The sequence below is a fragment of the Acanthaster planci genome, unplaced genomic scaffold (assembly GCF_054643075.1).
Source record: "Acanthaster planci isolate LZ-2023a unplaced genomic scaffold, COTS_SCS Contig2, whole genome shotgun sequence".
NCBI classification, from domain to species: Eukaryota; Metazoa; Echinodermata; class Asteroidea; order Valvatida; family Acanthasteridae; genus Acanthaster; species Acanthaster planci.
Window position 1 is genome coordinate 237,149 of NW_028257626.1, and position 18,547 is coordinate 255,695.

General features: G+C 40.2%; 2 protein-coding genes across 16 annotated transcripts in view; one reads left to right on the top strand and one right to left on the bottom strand.

Annotated features, from left to right (window-relative positions):
* Positions 1-134: 134 nt before the first annotated feature.
* LOC110986862 (uncharacterized) lies at positions 135-13,114 on the bottom strand. Its single transcript, XM_022249125.2, has 7 exons — positions 12,893-13,114; positions 11,477-11,969; positions 7,565-7,650; positions 6,499-6,585; positions 4,116-4,226; positions 3,111-3,297; positions 135-2,764 (listed from the first exon to the last, which is right to left on the bottom strand). Exons 2-7 carry the CDS (start codon positions 11,799-11,801, stop codon positions 2,505-2,507), a joined length of 1,056 nt encoding a protein of 351 aa, XP_022104817.1. The 5' UTR covers positions 11,802-11,969; positions 12,893-13,114; the 3' UTR covers positions 135-2,504.
* Positions 13,115-16,609: 3,495 nt separating this feature from the next.
* The window catches only part of LOC110986867 (ryanodine receptor 2-like), a 188,975-nt gene continuing 187,037 nt past the window's right edge, over positions 16,610-18,547 (top strand). For all 15 annotated transcript variants that reach the window (XM_087131551.1, XM_087131550.1, XM_087131563.1 and 12 more), the window contains exon 1: positions 16,610-17,026. In XM_087131551.1, coding sequence (XP_086987677.1) covers positions 16,973-17,026 — 54 coding nt within the window. In that variant the 5' untranslated portion in view covers positions 16,610-16,972. The remainder of the gene's footprint in view (positions 17,027-18,547) is intronic.

An 18,547-nucleotide genomic window follows, 5' to 3' on the forward strand; every position in this document is an offset into this window, starting at 1 on the left:
AAAGTGAACGTCTGTGTTGGGGTGTAGAAAGACATTTCTTTTCTTAGACATTGCATTGGCAAGACCCCTCCTAAATCCCTTTAAAAACACGAGTCAGTAGACAAAACAACAATTGAGTGAATACAGGTAGGATGTCATTTCGCACAGCAAATCAGCCAGTGAGTTTTAATGTTCATCTTAAACAGGGGAGAAAAGGATTTCTAGTGTTTAGTACACACAGGTAATCTCTTTTCTTCAGAAATTGCAGTCAGATTTAGTTTCTGAACCAGTTCTGGTGTATGGCCATGTACATAAAATGAAACACCATTGACCAGATATTGTGAGAAGGGTGGGAAATATTTCAGCCCCCCCCCCATGTTGGCAATTTGGTTTCAACTTTACCAGGTCATTAAAAACATGTAACATAATAAATAAAATAACTTATAAAAATACCTGTTACTATCAAGGTCTTATTAGCCTTTTAACAATGGTGTTTGGGAAAATTACACAACTTGGTATAACTATAATTCAAAAGACACAAAATAAAAATTTTCAGATGTCTCCACAGGTAAAACACTCTGAATGCTTTATATGTCATGCATGTTCCTTGCTTCTTTACATATTTATTTCCTGGAATATTTTTGGTGGTAATTAATGTGGCTACTTTATGTCATAAATTTTGTATGCTTTTGGCAGTGAAGCTTTGAAAGTTTACAATAATGAAATCCAAGCAGTTACCTGAAAAACAACCCGGAAGTTGTTTGTAACGCACACACAAAACAAACTCTCAATCAATGCTCTTTCAAGCTAAATAAGTTTATAATTTGGCTGGATGCAAACCCTGCACAAAAAAGTAAACAGTCCAAATTCGGCAACAAAAATTACATGTAAAAGTTTTGAAACTTTTATTGTTTGATATTTTAATTACATAATGTACATTACTCCCCCCAGGGACAGACAAATTACCCATTTTTATTCTCCCAACACAAACAATTTACCCCCAGCTTCACTCCCACCCTGGAATCATTCAATATCATGTCCAAAACCAAACTTAAGACACTCCCATCTTTGGATTTGTGTTATGTGGTTTGATTTTGTTAAGCCAAAAAACCTACCAAACCTGAGCTCAACTCTAACTCTCAAAGAAATAAAATCAGAGAGGTGGAAGCTAAAGCCACATAAAGAGATGAAACCCAGTTTAAAAAAAAAACCCTCGTGAATTAGACGGTTCAGTTATGCCTGTGATAAATTCAATGGCTAGTACCTGGTGCCTTTCTCAACACAAGATGTACATGTACTTTCTTTAAGACCTTATTGGACAAATTTATTTGAACAAAGATGTATATTAGTGAGGAGAACACTTCCATACATGTACACTTGTGAACAGAATGTACATGAATTAAGGCAGTACCCGTGGTGCTTAGCAACACCTGTGCTCCCTTCACAAAAGTTATATGAAAACAATTGGCCCTAACCAGCGATGGGTGATTGATCTGAACAGAGTTCTACAAACAGATTGTCTACAAAGGACTCTTTGGTTTTATGACCGGATTAAAAAAATGATCATTGAAAAAGCTTCGTTTGAAAAAGAGTTGATCATTTTGAAACGACCTTTAGATGTTATCAATAACAGCTGAAAGATTTTGTTTGCCATATAAAGTACAGGTACTATACTTTAACCTTTTACAATGTAAATTCACTCTAACATTTGAAAATATTATCTGTACACTACATCAACAAATTTTTTTCCAGAAAATTTAATGGCACATGCATAAAAATTAATTTTCTCGCACGATTATTTCATTTCATGACTGGCTAACAGTTTATGACAGACAGAAGCGAAATGGACGACAGGTGATGACACAGATGAATCTTAACCTCCCTCCAAGGGGGGAAGGAAGAGACACAGATGATGTACAAATGATAAAGTTCCATATTCAGTGAAAACAAAATGGTACATTCTTTTGTGCAATTGAAATCTCTACAAATGACCAGATGGCACAAAAAAGATGGCAATCTAATAAGCACTTTTCGACATCATTCCATGTTGCACTTGTCCTGGGAGTGGTAATATTTTTGGTCAAAAATACTGATTTTTTTTTTAACAAGATACCACAAGGAGAGTCCCTGGTAAATACTGACCCTTGGTAGCTCTTCTGTCAAAATCTGCACAACTTTTCACATCACATCAGACTTTGTTGCGGAGTGACAGTTGCTACAAACATCCTGCCGTGGCCCAGTGATACTTGAGGGCTCTCCACAGACTCAACCTTTATGAATTAGTTCGAGCTTGTACATGTGTATAACACCCAACTGCTCAAGCTTGGGGACAAGTACGCGTACAGACATCACGCAGCATTACTTACAGATGTTACTGGAATCAACGTCCTCAGTGATATGACATGGGGAATCCCTGCACATTTACATGTCATCCAGCCCGGGCTGACACTCGCATAACAGAAAATTTCATTTGTATATACACTTTATACATTCTATTTTACAGATTTTGACTGAGGTGAATTTGCCTATGTATCGAAGAAGTCCTGAGTACCGGTGTTGTTGGATGCGTGACTCGCCCACTGGTTGGCCGCACTCCCTGAATCGTCTTCACTGTCACTGCCCAGGCTGTGCTGCCTACGTCGGACCTCGGCACTCGACAGTGGCTGGAATCTTTTTGTCGGACTGCTGCGACCATCATAGATCCGCTCTGAGTTGTTCGTGGAGGCCGACCCCTTGACATCCAGGGGGTTGGCGTTGTTGGCACCATCGAGCCACGAGTCTGACTCTAAAAGGTAAAATGAATATGCGACACACAAAAATCCTTATTAATAGTTAAGCCTGAACTCCTTTACTGCTCAAAAAATCTGAAATAAACCTGAGGATTCATAACTGCCAGGGTTAACTGAGAAATGTGACGGGATTCAACTAAGTGAGTCTGAAGGTCAGCTTTATCACAAATAAAACACCATATTAAAGTTCAGAACCCTTGACGCAAGTGCCAAGGCAGTGAAGCCTTCCAACCAAAGTAACAATCCAGACAAGAAGTCTTATCTGAATAGACCGATTCATTTGGCCCCCGTCCAAAGAGACTAAGAGACAGATTAAAAAAGGGAAAAAGAAGCCAAACTAACCATCATCGGCATTGAATGTCTCGTCTTTCTCCACATCAAAGTGAGCTTCATCTTCCACGGCCTCGTTGAGCCGTCTGGCCTTCTCCCTGGCCTGAGCCGCCCTCAGCTCTCGCATCCTCTGCTTGGCCTGGATCTCCGCCTGGTGCCTGGCTCGGTTCTTCTCAGCTGAGTGGTTTTTCTCCTCAAGCTGCAAATTGCAATTGATTTTGTGTGTGTTTGTGTGTGGGATATCTTGTGCTTTTTTGGGGAGGGGGGTTCATTTTATATCAGCCTTTTAAAAAATACGCACATGGAAACGGAATTACGTACACATAGTAACCATGTAAATACTTCACTTTGTGCCTTTGAAAACATCTCGGTAAAATGAATTTTGGGGGTTCTAGGTACTATGAGGTCTTCAGAGAAATCTGGTTTTGCTGATGGTTTTGGCTCAACTCAGCTCCACTTGATTTACCTTGGAGGGTCTCTTTCATTTCACTGTTTCGTTCTTTTGTTCTGTTTCCCACAAAGCACATGCCACTCTGCAAAATCTTTGAGCAAAGAATTCCCACACAACTGACTCCTGAAATTAATTGCCCTGCCCCCTTTGTTCTTCTTTTCCCACAGCTTTGAAACAGCTCTGTGCACCTGCGCGGAGTATTTGGGGGATCCAGGAGGGTTAAAGTTAAGGGTTCATTTTCACCTGTTCACCTTTTGGGGGGGGATGGGGAAAGGAGAGAGGGACATGGGAGGAAAGGGAGGGCCAGCAAGTGTGTACTCGGACACAACTATGGACTTTTCATTTCTTTAAACAATGAAGCCCCCAGGATAATTGGATCCCTGACTGGGGGCTGAGGTTGGAAACTGTATGCAAAGCAAGAGGAAGTTCCTCTACAAATGTCTAAGTAAAGACAGCATTACGAGGACCAAGGAAGGCCAACAACTGAAGGCTTTTGCACCCTTCCTCATTTGAGTGGAAGGGATTGTTCAGCAGCGGTGGGGGAGCTGGACAGGAGCTAATCTTACCTTCTTCTGATGGGCTTCAGCTGTCTGACTGTCTCCAAACTCTCTAGCTGCCAGGATGTCTTTCCGTCTCCTCGATGTCTTCTTGGCACTCTTGGCTCTCTTCTGAAGCTCCTATGATGAGGAAAAGTTTGAAGGTAATTACCACTGCAAACCTTGGTTACTGATTTGTGCATCAAATTGATGCCGTCTGGCAGGACAGAATGATGTGAACTAGTTTGGTTGAAGAAGTGTTTATTCTGTTTGTGGCATTTCTTTATGCAAAATTATCTACCCGGGGCTTGGAATTAACAGGCACAGGTAGTTAAAGTGTGCTCGTTTGTCTCAGAAATGCGCCGGTAAATCATAAAGACGGCACAAGTACTTACGCCCGTTTGATTCCATTATTGTAGAGAAAATACTTGTACCTGAACATTTTTACTGTTTGTTTCTACGTTTGTCATGAAAAATACCTGAACTTTTTGACTTCACTTTGGATTAGCCATGTCATGGAACCATAACACGGGACAATTTTGTTGTCACCAAGCGCACGCTGCAGTCTCGCATGTGACGCATGCACACACATGAATGTACGCACGCATACCCGCTGCCAGTGTCGCTATCTCGCTGAATAGTCTACACAGTGGCCATGTCTGAATCAATATGGATGGAATTTACACACGATTGTATGGAAACTGGCAACGACCACAACCTCCTAGACTCCTGCGTAAATTCAAGCAAAATGAGTGAATTCGGCTTAGACTTCAGTTTTGTTGGTTCCAGTCATAGCTTGAACATGTGGTTTTGAACGCTGCTCCAAAATAGCTGGAACCAGTGAAACCAAAATCTCAGCCTAATCCACTCGTTTCGAAAATGCTAGATTGCTGCAGTTAGTTCCCTTTTACATATGTGCTCATATGCACATTATAAAAGCCCGGTGCCCGACTGTTGGCGTCGCCTTGCTAATCACAAATGCAACAGCAAGGACCGCGGTCTTTGCTTTTTTCTTGAACAGATGTCTTTAATATTGTATGGGAGCTATTTTCTCCTATAAACTGACAAATTCAGCTGTCTAGGGAGCAAGTGCTTGCTCTCATGATGATTAGGCCAATAAACCATTTGCGAGTTAAATTTGAATAAAATCTGGTACACTGAGTTCTTTAAATTCAAGTGAATGTAACAACTTGAATTCTCCATACTAGAACCTCTGTTGCTATACTGACCTCGTGATTCGAGGCAAGCTTTTTTTTAGTTACATAAGAGACGCCTTGCAACAATACTCTGTTCTCAATGGATAAGAACGGCACAAACAAACCAGTCCATCCCAGAGTTGGTGGTGACTATGCAAAAGCTTGCCCCGAATCACAAGGTATAGCAACAGTGTCTTCAGTCTGGAGAATTCAAATTGTTACGTTTCTGTGCAATCAGATAACACAGTGTACCAGACTTTATTCAAGTTTAACTTGCAAGTAGCTTATTTTGAGCCCTGCTACCCTTATTTGGGAGGTAATTTATACAGCTAACTTTTTGTCAGAATGTGAAATTTTTCCACAAAATTCTTCCACAAAAAGTCTTCTTACTGTCAGATTAAACTATTTCACGCGCAATAGTAACACCACTATTACTTATCAATACAAATTTCTTATTTTGCCATTACTATTATTTGCAAGAGAGTTAGGCTTGCAAGCTTTAACCACGTTTTGCCGGGGACTCCGGAATCGGAGATGCATGGTTTATATGCGTGGCCGGGGTCTCCAACCTCGGACAAAGGAAACAGGGCCCTGTAACAAAAGACCGTACTCCGAACAAACGACCAGGCTGCTGGGCATTACGGACATTTTTCACTCTCAAAAGTGGTGATAATCCAGCCTTGTTTTGAAACCGTATACCAGGGTTTTGGGCATTGAGAGCGAGCGGATTACCATCGGGGACAAAAGCGTTCCACCGCAGCAATGAGCCACACAACACTGCTGCACGCTAATCTGGCCCCTATTGAAAAGCGATCAGCAGTGCACTGAGCCAGGTTTGTGAACAAAAGAAAGTTAGATAACACCGCACAATCTGGGCTCTGTTTACAAGGCTACTGGCCTGGCTGAAATACTCGGGCGTCATTGAAGGTCACCTGTCAACTTAGAGTAGTGCCTAAAGATTACTTGGTGCCGCTATAAACGACCGTTAAATGAAATGATGAATTTTTGAAGGATTTTGAAAACGGAAAAAATGATAGTCATGCCGGCCCAGCATCATCAACATTGAAAAATGCCCAGGCATGAAGTGGTTAAGTATCTGGAAAATAGAAATCAGCATCAAAAATGCAATTTGGGGGTTTTGTTTGTTGTTTTTTTTTGTATTGAATGTTTGCATAATTATTCCTCACCAGAGGATTGTTGTTAAACATGTAACCCACCTCCAATCTTCTTTCTTCGGCCACTCGCTGTCGTTCTGCCAACATCTCTGCTGTCACCTTGGGCTCGCTCCCTTCCAACAGTTTCAACTTAAAAAATAACAATGAAGAGACTGGTAGAATACAACATCAAGGGCAGTTATGAGTGTGAGAAAACCTGGTCTACATTTTGTGACGATCTTCAGCTCAATGCAATTTTAACCTACAGTATGTATTTTCATGGAAGCTATAATTAAGTACAACCATAGTAGCTCTATGGTACAACGCACAGCTAAGTCAACAACTGAGCTAGAAGTTGCTTTAAATGGTAATCAGACCAGTACACATCTCTGAGTGAGCAAGCAGAGTCAGTACGTCTCCATTTTAAAATATGCTTAAGGTCACAAATCTAATTTCCTGCCATGAAGCGCATGTAGCATCACAAAATTACTTATCTAAAATTGATCTGAACAGTTATTAACACTATATAAAAGACAGGTCAAAGCACTAATCAAGATTTTCTAAAGTAAAAAGTATACTATCTAGTCAAACATTTTTAAATCCAAGCTTTAAAAAATAATTGATATCAACGAAAATGACTTGTAATTTCAGCTGACTTTGCCAAGCAGTACCAATTTGAACAAAAAGTTATTTCGAGGATGATTCCATCCTTAATTTTATGAATTTATTCAATTTTATAAGGCAGTTTAGCTGGTCTGAAAGCATCTTTCTATTTAATTTACAATATATGCACTATTATTCCATTGATATGATTCTCAATAATTAATGAAGGACCAACTGTAAAATTTTCATTTTCAAATTGGGGAGCATTTTTTCCTGTTTTACTGCAGTGTGGAATAAAATCATTCTTGAAGGACAAGCAACGATCAAGGCAAAGTCAATGAACGGCAATGGATTGACAACCAGATTGCACGACTTCAATCCACTCAAAATTGATAATATTCGGGCTACGGGTGCATTATTTATGAGTTCAAAGTCCCAAAATCAATGTCAGTAAATACACAGAATCTCAGAATAACAGATGCATTGCAGACCACACGTGCAATTTTTCAAATAGCCATACATGTACCTGTAACCGTTTTGGAGGGTGCTGTTTAACTATGCTCTGTCCCCTGTTTTCTCCCATCACAACTTCAAAGGCAACTGGCGTCGGTACTGCAGGTCAAAAATAACGTGATCATGAATTAAGCTAATGACGTACATGACGGAGGCAAAACAACACACACAAAAGCAGATGGTTCATAACAGCACTGTTGGTTGGGAGCCACATCTTTGCTAAACAACTTGAACATTCCGAGCCCACAGTATTTTCAGTGAAAGTACCCTGCCATTAGCCCTGGTTGGACGTCATCTACATTGCATTGTGATTAACGTCCAGAGTATAAAGATCCTCCTACACGTACAATGCAAAATTTTTTGCAACATTGTTTTCTCACATTTTTACCTGGCGAAGACAGCTCAAATGTCATTCACAAGTACCTTGTATCCCGAATTCCATAAATGCCGTGTTGAAATTACTAAATACGCCTGCGGACGTGTTTTGCAGTAAATTTTGCGAAACTCCACGCTTTCCGTCGTGATTTGTGAATGACCTACATTCATCTAGTAGTACGCATTTGCACATGTGCAAAATGGCCTCCAAGTTCGTCCCACATTCTGTCAGTTTATGTTGTCTGGAGCTACATGTAGGTCTAGGTCTTCGCTGCATTGGAAATGTGTGGAGACGGCAGACCTAGCCATAGCTTTGGAAGCCCGTTTTGGACACAGCCTCATCTGTATTTTCTTAACGCCCACATACAGCTCTTCCAGACATGTTGTAAGGGGTGGTTGGTTACCATGCATTTTGCGCATGTGCAAGTACACATACTAGGCAAACGTAGATCATTATGAATCAAAACAGAAAGCATGGAGTTTCAACAAGTTTCCTGCAAAATACATGTATGTATGTTATTTAGTAATTTCAACAAAGCATTTATGGAATTCGGGATACAAGGCACTTGTGAACGAAATTTGAGCTGTCTTTGAAGGTACAAATGTGAGAAAAACCGTTGCAAAAATTTTGCATTGTAGGAGGACTTTTATACCCGGGATGTCAGTCATAGTGCAAATGAAGACAATGTCCAACCTGGGCTACCTGCTATGTCCAAGCATACTGAATGAATCAAATTTGAACAACGCTCAATTTTCTTGTCCTTGATTGTGCACCTCTTGAGACTCTGACAGCAAAATACAGGGAAAAGGTCCACTTGTATAACACTAAAAATGTCAAAAAGGTAGCTTTTTATGGAAAAAAATCTTCTTGTTGACACATTCTTAACACATTAACTCACTTTAACTGGGTGGCATGAGAAACTATACTAAATTGGTGATGTAAGTCTGATAAAAACAAATAACAAATCATTAAATCTTTACCATAGTTCATATCTTATCTAAACTTTACTACATGGGATGTCTAAATTAGGCAACAACTGACTATGTTCTTCACTTTATCACAACCTAATTTTTTTAATTCCAAGTCTTATATTTTGAACAGGTGCATGAACCTACATGTACATGTATATTTTGAGGCCCTGTGATATTTCAAATTAGCTTGACAACAATGAAATATTTTAACTCAAATCATCTCAAAACAATAAACCCGACAGCTCACATCTGTACGTGTTCTCCCTCCTGCTTGAAAACAACTTTTGCTTTGGTTTATAAAACCAGACTCTGTCAAAACAGAGTAAAAACAAAATTAAAAACTACATGTATATCTTCTTTAGATTTCATCTCTTTTTCATGAATGCAGCTCCCAGACAGGCAGGCAGACTAATCATAGGTCCTTTTATAGATATACTAGTATGAACTGATTTTTCAAGGCTAGAATGGCATGCAAAAATGTAATAATTATGGAAGTATGTACTGTACGTGTAGCTGGTAAAATAGCTGCTTATTTGTGCAGCTCGCCTCAAGAGGCAGAATCACCTGCTTCAATATCCTGTCAATTTCCCTCTGACGGTTCTCTGAAAACGGGACCAAAAATTGGCATCTCCAATGGATACCTCTTTATGTGTGTTCATTGTAAACAGATGAATCCTCTCTACAACAAAACACATTGGCAAGCCCTATCAGTGTAAATATCATGAATGAATCTACAAAGGAATCCGGGGCCCTGACACATTCTCATTTACATTGTCGCTGTTTGCGCTCAGTGTTTTGTAATAATGAGGCTTGACTACCGATGAATGAAACACAACTGGAATGCTATTTGTTCAAAATACCCATGACATGGGTTTGGTCCAGGGATGATTCTGTTTGCTTGTGGTTAAACAAACAGTGGACTTTGGTGGCAGTGTGTAAATTTTCTGTTCTTCCCCCTGCTGCTGACAAAAATGTCAACACAATCTTTGGCTGGGTTGACAAAGGAAAATAAATGGTTTTACCATGGGACAGATATAACCTTACCAAGGGAAAGATGACAGCTTTTCATAGTTTTTATGGCTAAGAAAATGTTTTTGAACAGTTAGGGACTACATAATGTCGAGGTTAAAAAATTTAATTGTATAAATGTTGATGACTTATCCAGAGAATGTTTGAGAAAAGTCCTTTGTTGAACCTGACACTATATAGCTCTAGATACATATGACCCGCATTTACCCACAGTAGCTCTTCCGAGGGAAAAGAAAAGATTTCGGGGAAAGAAAGGGGCTACAGACCCTCAAAACAGGGGAATGAAATCCTACATGTATGTCTTTTTCCCAAATACAGTACTCCCAAACTGCATCAATTTATCACAAGCAAGGCTATCAGTTTATGTCATATAAAAATTATGTATCAACACCAGCCCAGACAATCTAAAGCGAAGAATTTAGTCCTGGCATCATTTAAACACAAAGTACACTATTTCAGGCACCCAATATTGTTATGCATTGTGCAATAAAACAGGAGCCCCCCCATTCAGTTCAAGTCAAATTTGTATGCCCAATTTCCAAATGCTGATGAAAGCCCTGTCAACAAAGTCAACAACTTTGTCTGCTGCCACCGATTGCTGACAAGAACGTACCACCGCATGCATTTTTATCTCGTAATAGAATGCAAGCAATCCCAAGGCACTAAGCAAAACTTGTACAGCGAAACAGACCATGGACACAAATCCTTGAAAATTTCGCCTTGTTTTGTCTGGTATTGAGTTCTTTTGTCCCACAAAATGCTGTCCACTAAATGCCAAAATACAGGTCAAGGATAAACTAGTTTTTGCTTTCTGTGTGCGGGAGTTGCATTCAGTAGTTGTCCACAGGTTGTACTTTTCTAAACAAAAAATTCTGTAACTACTTTTTACAAGCATATAGTTTCAAGGAGGCAACAAAAACAGAGTCCTCTTATTGCCTACTATTCGTACAGATGGCCAAAGCTTGTAAAAAGAACATCCTCGGTTGATGTCAAGTTTAACCTCAAAATACACATTTCCCCTTCTGGGTGTAGTTTTGAGTTGCTCAACAAATCATTTTCAAGAAAGTTACCCAGTGCATAAGCCTGCGAATTCCAAAACAAAGTTCATTTAGATGACGTAAGTGGTGATGAACTAATCACAATTCACTAACCAATCATGTTGAGTTCATCATGACTCAACTTATAACTTAACAAGGTTTACATGATAAAGGTAAAACCTTAGTTTTGGGAAGTAATGAAAAGCTTGTGTGACTAGGAGAGAGCTTTAGGATTTTCTGCCTGCTTCTGACAAACAAAAGGTGAAAACTTTTTCATAATTGTGGGTACAGCCAATTTAACAACTGTTTAATGACTAAGACTATTGTAATATTACTGAATAGGAACAACCATTGTAAAAACTGTGATTGTCCTTGTCCAAGATGTTTAATAAACTACAATGTGCACACGCAGCTGAGCAACTTTTCATGAATTGCGCTACTAATTTGTTTACGTGCGGTACAAAGTGACACCATGTTTATTAAAATCGGCTGTGGGTATCTTTCAAACCTACCAGCTCTCTGTCTGGAATCTGCTCCATCACCCCTACTCTGATCCCCCTGGCCTGCTGACTGCAATGAAGCCTGTCTTAAGCCCCTTCTGCCGTCACTGGTCTTGGCACTGTCTATCCCACTGTCCCTGCAAGTGCTCCGACTGTCCGCCCTCTGCCCGGCATTGTCCCCACCCAGGGACTGGCTGTCAACGTCACGGGGCTTGGGCTCACTCTGTGTTATCAGAACCTGTTTCCGTAGTGATGTGGATGAGCTGCCCTTTTTCGGTTTGTCACTTGCCGAGCCGAGACTTGAGGTGGATGCACTCTGCGAACTCCCACAACCCATGCTCTTTATCAGCTCTGAGGTGAAGGATTTCTTGTCTTTGGCAAGTGATAAACTAGTGGCAGGGATTATAAATGCTATCACATCAGAGTGCGGGCAAAAACCTGGCTGTTTAAAAGAGCTCCTACAAAATCAACTGTGATGCATACGCCTCACATACAGCTCCCAGACCTATTGGCAACAGGGCAAAAGAAAATGATTATTTAAGCAGAACAAGAACTTACAAAATCATGGGGGAATTTGTTTCATTGCAGTAAGGTAGCAACAAAACACTTGAATCTTATAATTAATAGAAGTTCCTTGTCTGGTGTATCTTGTGTGTGTGATTTTTCTCCTTTCTTGCTCTTACTAAAATGTCTTTAGAAATCCTTGCTATAGGATGAGATACATGTACGACAATGTATACCTTCAGGTGTTATTATTTGATCGACCTTCCGTTTTGCTAATTCTTCTGCAATTTTTCAAACAAATTGAAATCACTTCATGAAAAAAATAGGATTCCTTTCAAAAACTGCTTAAATTCAACCCACCCAATTTCAAGAAATGTGGGATGAACACAAAGACAGGCCTACTTGCATGTAGTTGAAAGACACACACGGATGACATTGTAAAGACATTCCGGGGAAAGTACTTTAGTTTTATTGTAGATTATACTTTATATGAACACTAGCATACAAAAGGAAAGAACCAATATCAAGAAGGAAACAACATATTGGTTAAAAAATATAAATAAACAGCCGAGATGGTAGGCCTAGGTCAAATTCTCAAAAGAAACCGGCTTGTGTGGTCAACCTCAAGTAAGTTTTGTGGGAACTTGGCAGAACTGTGGAATAGGAAGGTGGCCCGGCTCAACTCCATGCCATGGGAGGAGGAAAGGGGTTAAAATTAGTTCGAGAAAAATACTTGAGTTCTCTCCATTTTATGACATTAAATTCTAAAACAAAAGGTCATGACACAACTCGGGAAAGGAGATCCCGACAACTTAAGTAGTTTGTTGCCACTGCAAGCAGGCGACGCAGCAATAAACCACCACCGTCGACTGTGGCGCCGTACTTACGTCAGCAACAGTGACACTGTCCGAGCTAGTTACTTACATATTTGTAAATGCTGGTGACTGTAGTCAAATCGTCATCCATGTAAGCCCCTTCCTCGAAGGAAACGCAGCTACAAATGTGAAAAACAGGCTGAAAATGTTATCTTTACATGCGATGCACGCGGATGCTTCCAAGTTTCATGGACACATTGCCCTTGAACGGCTTTGAAGCGCTAGCTATGAAGCACCATAATTGTATCAACGTACTGCGTACACTTTCTCGACAAAGTTGTAAATGGTATAGTCTGGAAACTGGGAAGGAAATCAATAAGCTAAAGGGGAAATAAAACGTTGAATTGTTTATTGGGAAAAAACAGTATCTTTTAGCGTCGAATTTCAGAGTAATTTTAAAAATGGCTACGGAATATTTAAAATAGGAGTTTTAAAGATCTAGGATAAAGACATCGTTAAATGTAATAGTGCAAATGTAAAAAAAAATTTCAAACACCCCCGTATAAGCATGGTGTGCGCCTAAATATCTGTCAATGGAGTCACCGGTACCTGTTTCATGGCAACGTGTAAACTATGCACTTTGCAGGACCGCGCGGTACTGTGTAGACAGACCCCCAGCTGTGCTCACTACATTGCTGCATTTCAGCTCCTCGCAAAATTGACGCGTGACAAATTGAAAAAGAAATTACTTGTATATCTTAATTGAAGATACTCTTGTCACCTGTCGCTGCATCTGTCGCCGTCCCGTCTGTCGTTATTATAAGCTCCTTCACAAGGAAAAAAACTCATTTCAAGGGTTGGTAATTGTTAGCAAACCGCCTTTTATGATGTCCATCAACAACTGACAGAACTCCGAAGACATTGAAGTGGATAAAATAAGCTCTATTAAAAGATATTAAAGTTGAAAAAATGTATGCGAGAACAACCACCCCAATGGAGACAAACAGCTGCATCCTGCCGCAACTTTGTCCATTCTGTCTGGTCATTCCGTGTGCTCCGAGTAGATGAACCTTGTCGATATACTTTAAAGGGTTACAGCAATGCAGTTTCAATGTAACACTTTTAAAACTATTTAAAGACCTTTTGTCACTATTAGCCTCATTTTCTGTTTCACTCATTCAAAGTGAACGACGGTGCCTTTTGGGCTTTAATGCTAATGAGATTCCTATATTTATGACAAAGCTGTGGTGTCAGTCCAAGAAGAAAACCTTTATGTTTGCACACACTGGCCTTATTTTTCTTTTCCTTGGCGAGTAATCGTTGTCTAACTACACAGCAATTAGCCAGCTAAGAGAGAATCTTTTTCTTAGTACTGGTTTCTATATATGCGTTGAAATTCTGGGTTCACAATTAAAATCTGTGTACTGAGCAATGGCTTCCAGAGCACTTTTTCGGGGAGGGGAATTTCTTCAGGGCAAACAAGTACTGCTACACAGTACCGCAAGACATCGGTTCCAACATCACCAACATGTACAAATGGCATCCCATCCCCACACCCCAGTCTAATGGGTATATACCTGGAACATGTTCCCAGCCTATGGGTCTCCTATACCCTTGGCAACCTTCCCCAAGCTCCCCTCCTACACACTGGCATACCTCATTGATCTGCTAGCATCCTATGTTCTGCAATCTGTCAAAAAACAGTGCGTGAGGTATTAATTCGGCACTGAGGGCGCTATTCAATATTGGAAGGGTTGCCTTAATTTTTTCTTACAGAAACCTTGTTGTACATATTTATGCTCTTTGTTAGTCTATCCTTCTTGGGTTAAAGAGTATTGAAAATTACACAAAAGTGATTGGGTAAAAGGTGGCCCCCATTCTATTCGGTTTATTTGTTAGGGTAAAGCATTTTTGCTCTACCTCTAAAGTAACGAAAAGCGCTGTCCCAAACACAGCTTGATTCTCAGTTCTCAAGCTTGTGTGTCCAATTATTTTATGCAGGTGATACGTTTCAGTTGTTTTAAAAAGACTTTTTTAGCGTATCCCTTCGGAGTTTCCTGAAAAAAATAAAATGGACATGGGTGACAGGTTCTGTCGAAACTTGACCAAATATTCAGGAGTATGAACTTTTGAAATTATAGGCAAGAATCGCAATTACTGCCCCCCGCCACATTTCCAACCGTGAAACTGAAAAGCCTGCACTCAAGGGAGGAATATTTGGCCTCCCTCGACCTCTATATCAAGGTACTAGTTCGTGAGTGTAGTGTAATGTAGTTCGTGACGCAAAGCATTGAACTGAAAAACAAGAACAGTAACAGTGAGATTCGGACTACTGTGCACCACATCGCTCATCAACAAGGTTAACAATTTGGAAATCTTGTGAAATGACGTTCTTTGTACGTTTGGGAAACTATTGTAAAGTCCTAAATCCATGCAGACGCGACGCATAACCATTTTCAACTCATAATCGTGGTCAAGTATAAAGTGGGTTTGACTTTTACGGATGAACCATTTCAAACAGTCACTTTAGAAAAATCTGAAGATAAGTTTTGACCTAGGATCTGGAGGACCATGGTCCTCCAGGTTCAGAAGCACAAATATTAATTGTTTTTTCTTGAATAAACTGCGCTAGCTGCGTCCTCCTAGCACTTTTGACCTTTCACCTTTGATCCCGTCAAAAATACCCAATTCAGGTCCACCTAAAAAATTCTGTTAATCATTCGGTCCACCTCTTGATAAGGGGGGGGGGGGGCGCCAAATTTGTGTGACTTCTTCCCGCTGTGCGATAGCAGCCATCACGCCTGTTAATTAAAAATAAAGCTAGTGCATTTTCTCCAGTCTGAAAGAATCTGTCCCCTTTTTACAATGAAATAACCGGAAGGGTTATTCTCTGCTAACGAAAATCATAACACTTTCCCCCAAAAAATTTCTATATACTTGAAGTTCATTTAATTCGTTTCTGACGATAGCCAATATTGGGTGCCGTTTTTTTCCTCCATATCCCGCAGGAAGAATTTTTGTATCGAATGCGAGACAACTTGCAACTTAGTTCAATTTTTTCCTGGAGGTGCCATGCCAGTCTTAAGTTTGTTCTACGGAGTCCACAGGTCGTGCGAGTGGTCTCCCTTGGATGAAAGGTTTTTCTGCCGTTTTCTGCCTGGAGATTTCATGGAAGATTTTCTACTGAGATGTGGCTCCAGGCATTGAGAAAAATCCTCTTTGAACGAATAATTTGCTCATCAGACTCTGACATCGAGGGCCTTCTGCGCACGCCCTCTTGTGGTCTCAACATTGATCTCCTTTGATAACGGAGTCTTGACACGGGTTTCTTGTTCTCGTGCTCGAACGGCGGGAACACGACTCAAGAACACTGTTCCCAAAACAGGATCCCACACCACTTCCTCGTCGGGGTTTTCAAAGGAACACATGGCAGCACTCGGGAGATTTTGATTTTTGAACAGCCGCAAAAAATAGCGAGATGGCTCACAAAGCCGGAGACAATAACAAATTTTACAAAATTAACAATAATCATTTTCCATAGCAAAGAAATGAATGTTCCTTTTTAAACAGAAAAGAATTCAGCCCAGATTTCCAAAGTTTACTCTGAAAGAACGTACATGGATACCGCCATGATGAATGAAACAACCCGCAATAACCGGTTGACGTTCCCGGTGTTCGAGCGGCCGATTAACGAACACAATCGAGTGATTTGTGAACAAACGAGAAAAGTCGACTAATGGTGGCGCTAGACGTTCACCGTACAATTTCGGCAAATTAAAATGTCAACATCGATATACTCGCGCGCTGCGCAGTGCAGTAGTTTAGCAGCAAGCCGTTTTCGCAGGCCGTACGTACATCTCTGTGGTAGTGCAAGCTTCACGCATACCACATTCTCCAAATATTTGACATTTTCTTCGAGAAGGATCATATACAGTACTTAAGTGCAGCCTCCATTACCGGTGCAAATGTCTAGGTCGGCCGTCTGCGTCATTTTGTCCATGTAACTTTTAACAGAAAGCGTAGTCCGGTCAGCCTTGTTTTCCGTTTGTGCATGCAGCCAGTACAGTTGATCAGCGATGGGTAGTTAAGGCGTAAGATACTGTGCATGTGGGGCTAAGGAATTCATAACTGTCAGCGGTGACTCCAAGATTCACAGTGATTGATATAACCAGTGCCGTGTGATGGCAAAATGGCTTCTGTTGCTGCAGCAGATGTAGAAGACGAGGTTTCTTTCCTGAGAACAGTAAGTCTTAAAATGGAAATTTCTCTGACACGTAGAACTTGCCTGCCTTTCAAGTTACGGTACATGTTCAACTTCAAGTTCAAGGCTATACATGTAGGAAAGTGCTAAGGCCCAGTGTCATGCAGCCTGAGTGAGGTATCACTATGAACAGGGCCCATTTTCATGGTGCTGGTTACTGTTAAGCAAATTTTTTTGTAAATCATAGCACAGGCCTAAGCATGCCAAGTGCAGGCCTTTTTCTCAGTAAACATTTTATGGTTGCTGTGCATAGCACAAAAATTGTATGGGCATGTATGGAGATTTCTATTGTTACATGTACGTCACAAAGTTAATGAAATGAAGCAAAGGTTTCCGTAAAGATGTGCATGCCTTTTGCTGTGCTTACTGCTTACGGTCTCGGAGAAATATGCTGAGACTTTGTTGGCAGAAAGTGTTGTGCTTAGCAGTGCCATGAAATTGGACCCTGATCCTCTTTGCTGTTAGTTTTACTACAGTGGAGTCCCCTGCTGTAGCGCACTTTGATGTATTCCTTGACATTGCTCTTGCAGTGTTGCCATGTGTACTCTTCGTTGAAAAACTTCAAATTCATTTGATTAGATACTGGTATCACTTAACCATGTCTGTTAAAAAAGGTGATTCGTAGGGTCCACGTTACTCAAACTACCCAACTACAGATATGGAAGAAAGCTATTTTCTTATTCTAAAATAAAGAGCATTTTAAAGAAAGGGCATTTTAAAGAGAGGCCATTTTGTACATATCCAAAAAAAGCAGGTACATGGACACTGTATGTGATCTTAATATTGAGAGCTTAATGAAAGTCTCTTTTTGTGTGAAGTTTGAGTTAAAAATAGTGAGACAATAGAGGCCAAACATCAAAGTGCACCACCTTAGGGTATATTAACAATGTACTGGTTAATTTTTCACAGTGAACGTAGCGAGAGTTGGGACTTGGCAACTACAGTATATGGTCATGGACATTATACTTGTTGGAAAAACGTTTTTGAACTGTCACACCTGTGTATCAGTGTGACTGTAAACTTTTGATGTTAAAGCTTGCACCACAAGCATATTTTTTGAATGAGGGTATTTTTGTGGTTTCATTTACATACATATTTGATGTTAATTAATGTGAACTTAAACTTGCGACATAATGTAGGTCCATGGGCATGTTCTACTGGTATATTTTGACTTGAGTCCATAGTTTACATGATTGGTTAATATGCATGTTTTGCTTGATCGTACGCCCAATTTGTTGATAATTTCGCAATCAGCCGGTTGCCTTTTGTTTTTAAAGGGCCCATTGAAATGGTTGTTATTTTAATACGTTTAGTTATAATTGAAAATTAATGATTGAAAAATCTTGCATAACTTTCCAACCGAAGGGAAATTTAGACAAATTTGGACATTGAAAATCAGGCTGACCAGAGCCAATGGTCAGGGCTGATAGCGAGCTCCAAACTGCAAGAGGTATTTCAAGCTACAGTGTTTTCTTCCAACATGTGAGACTCATTTGGGCTTAG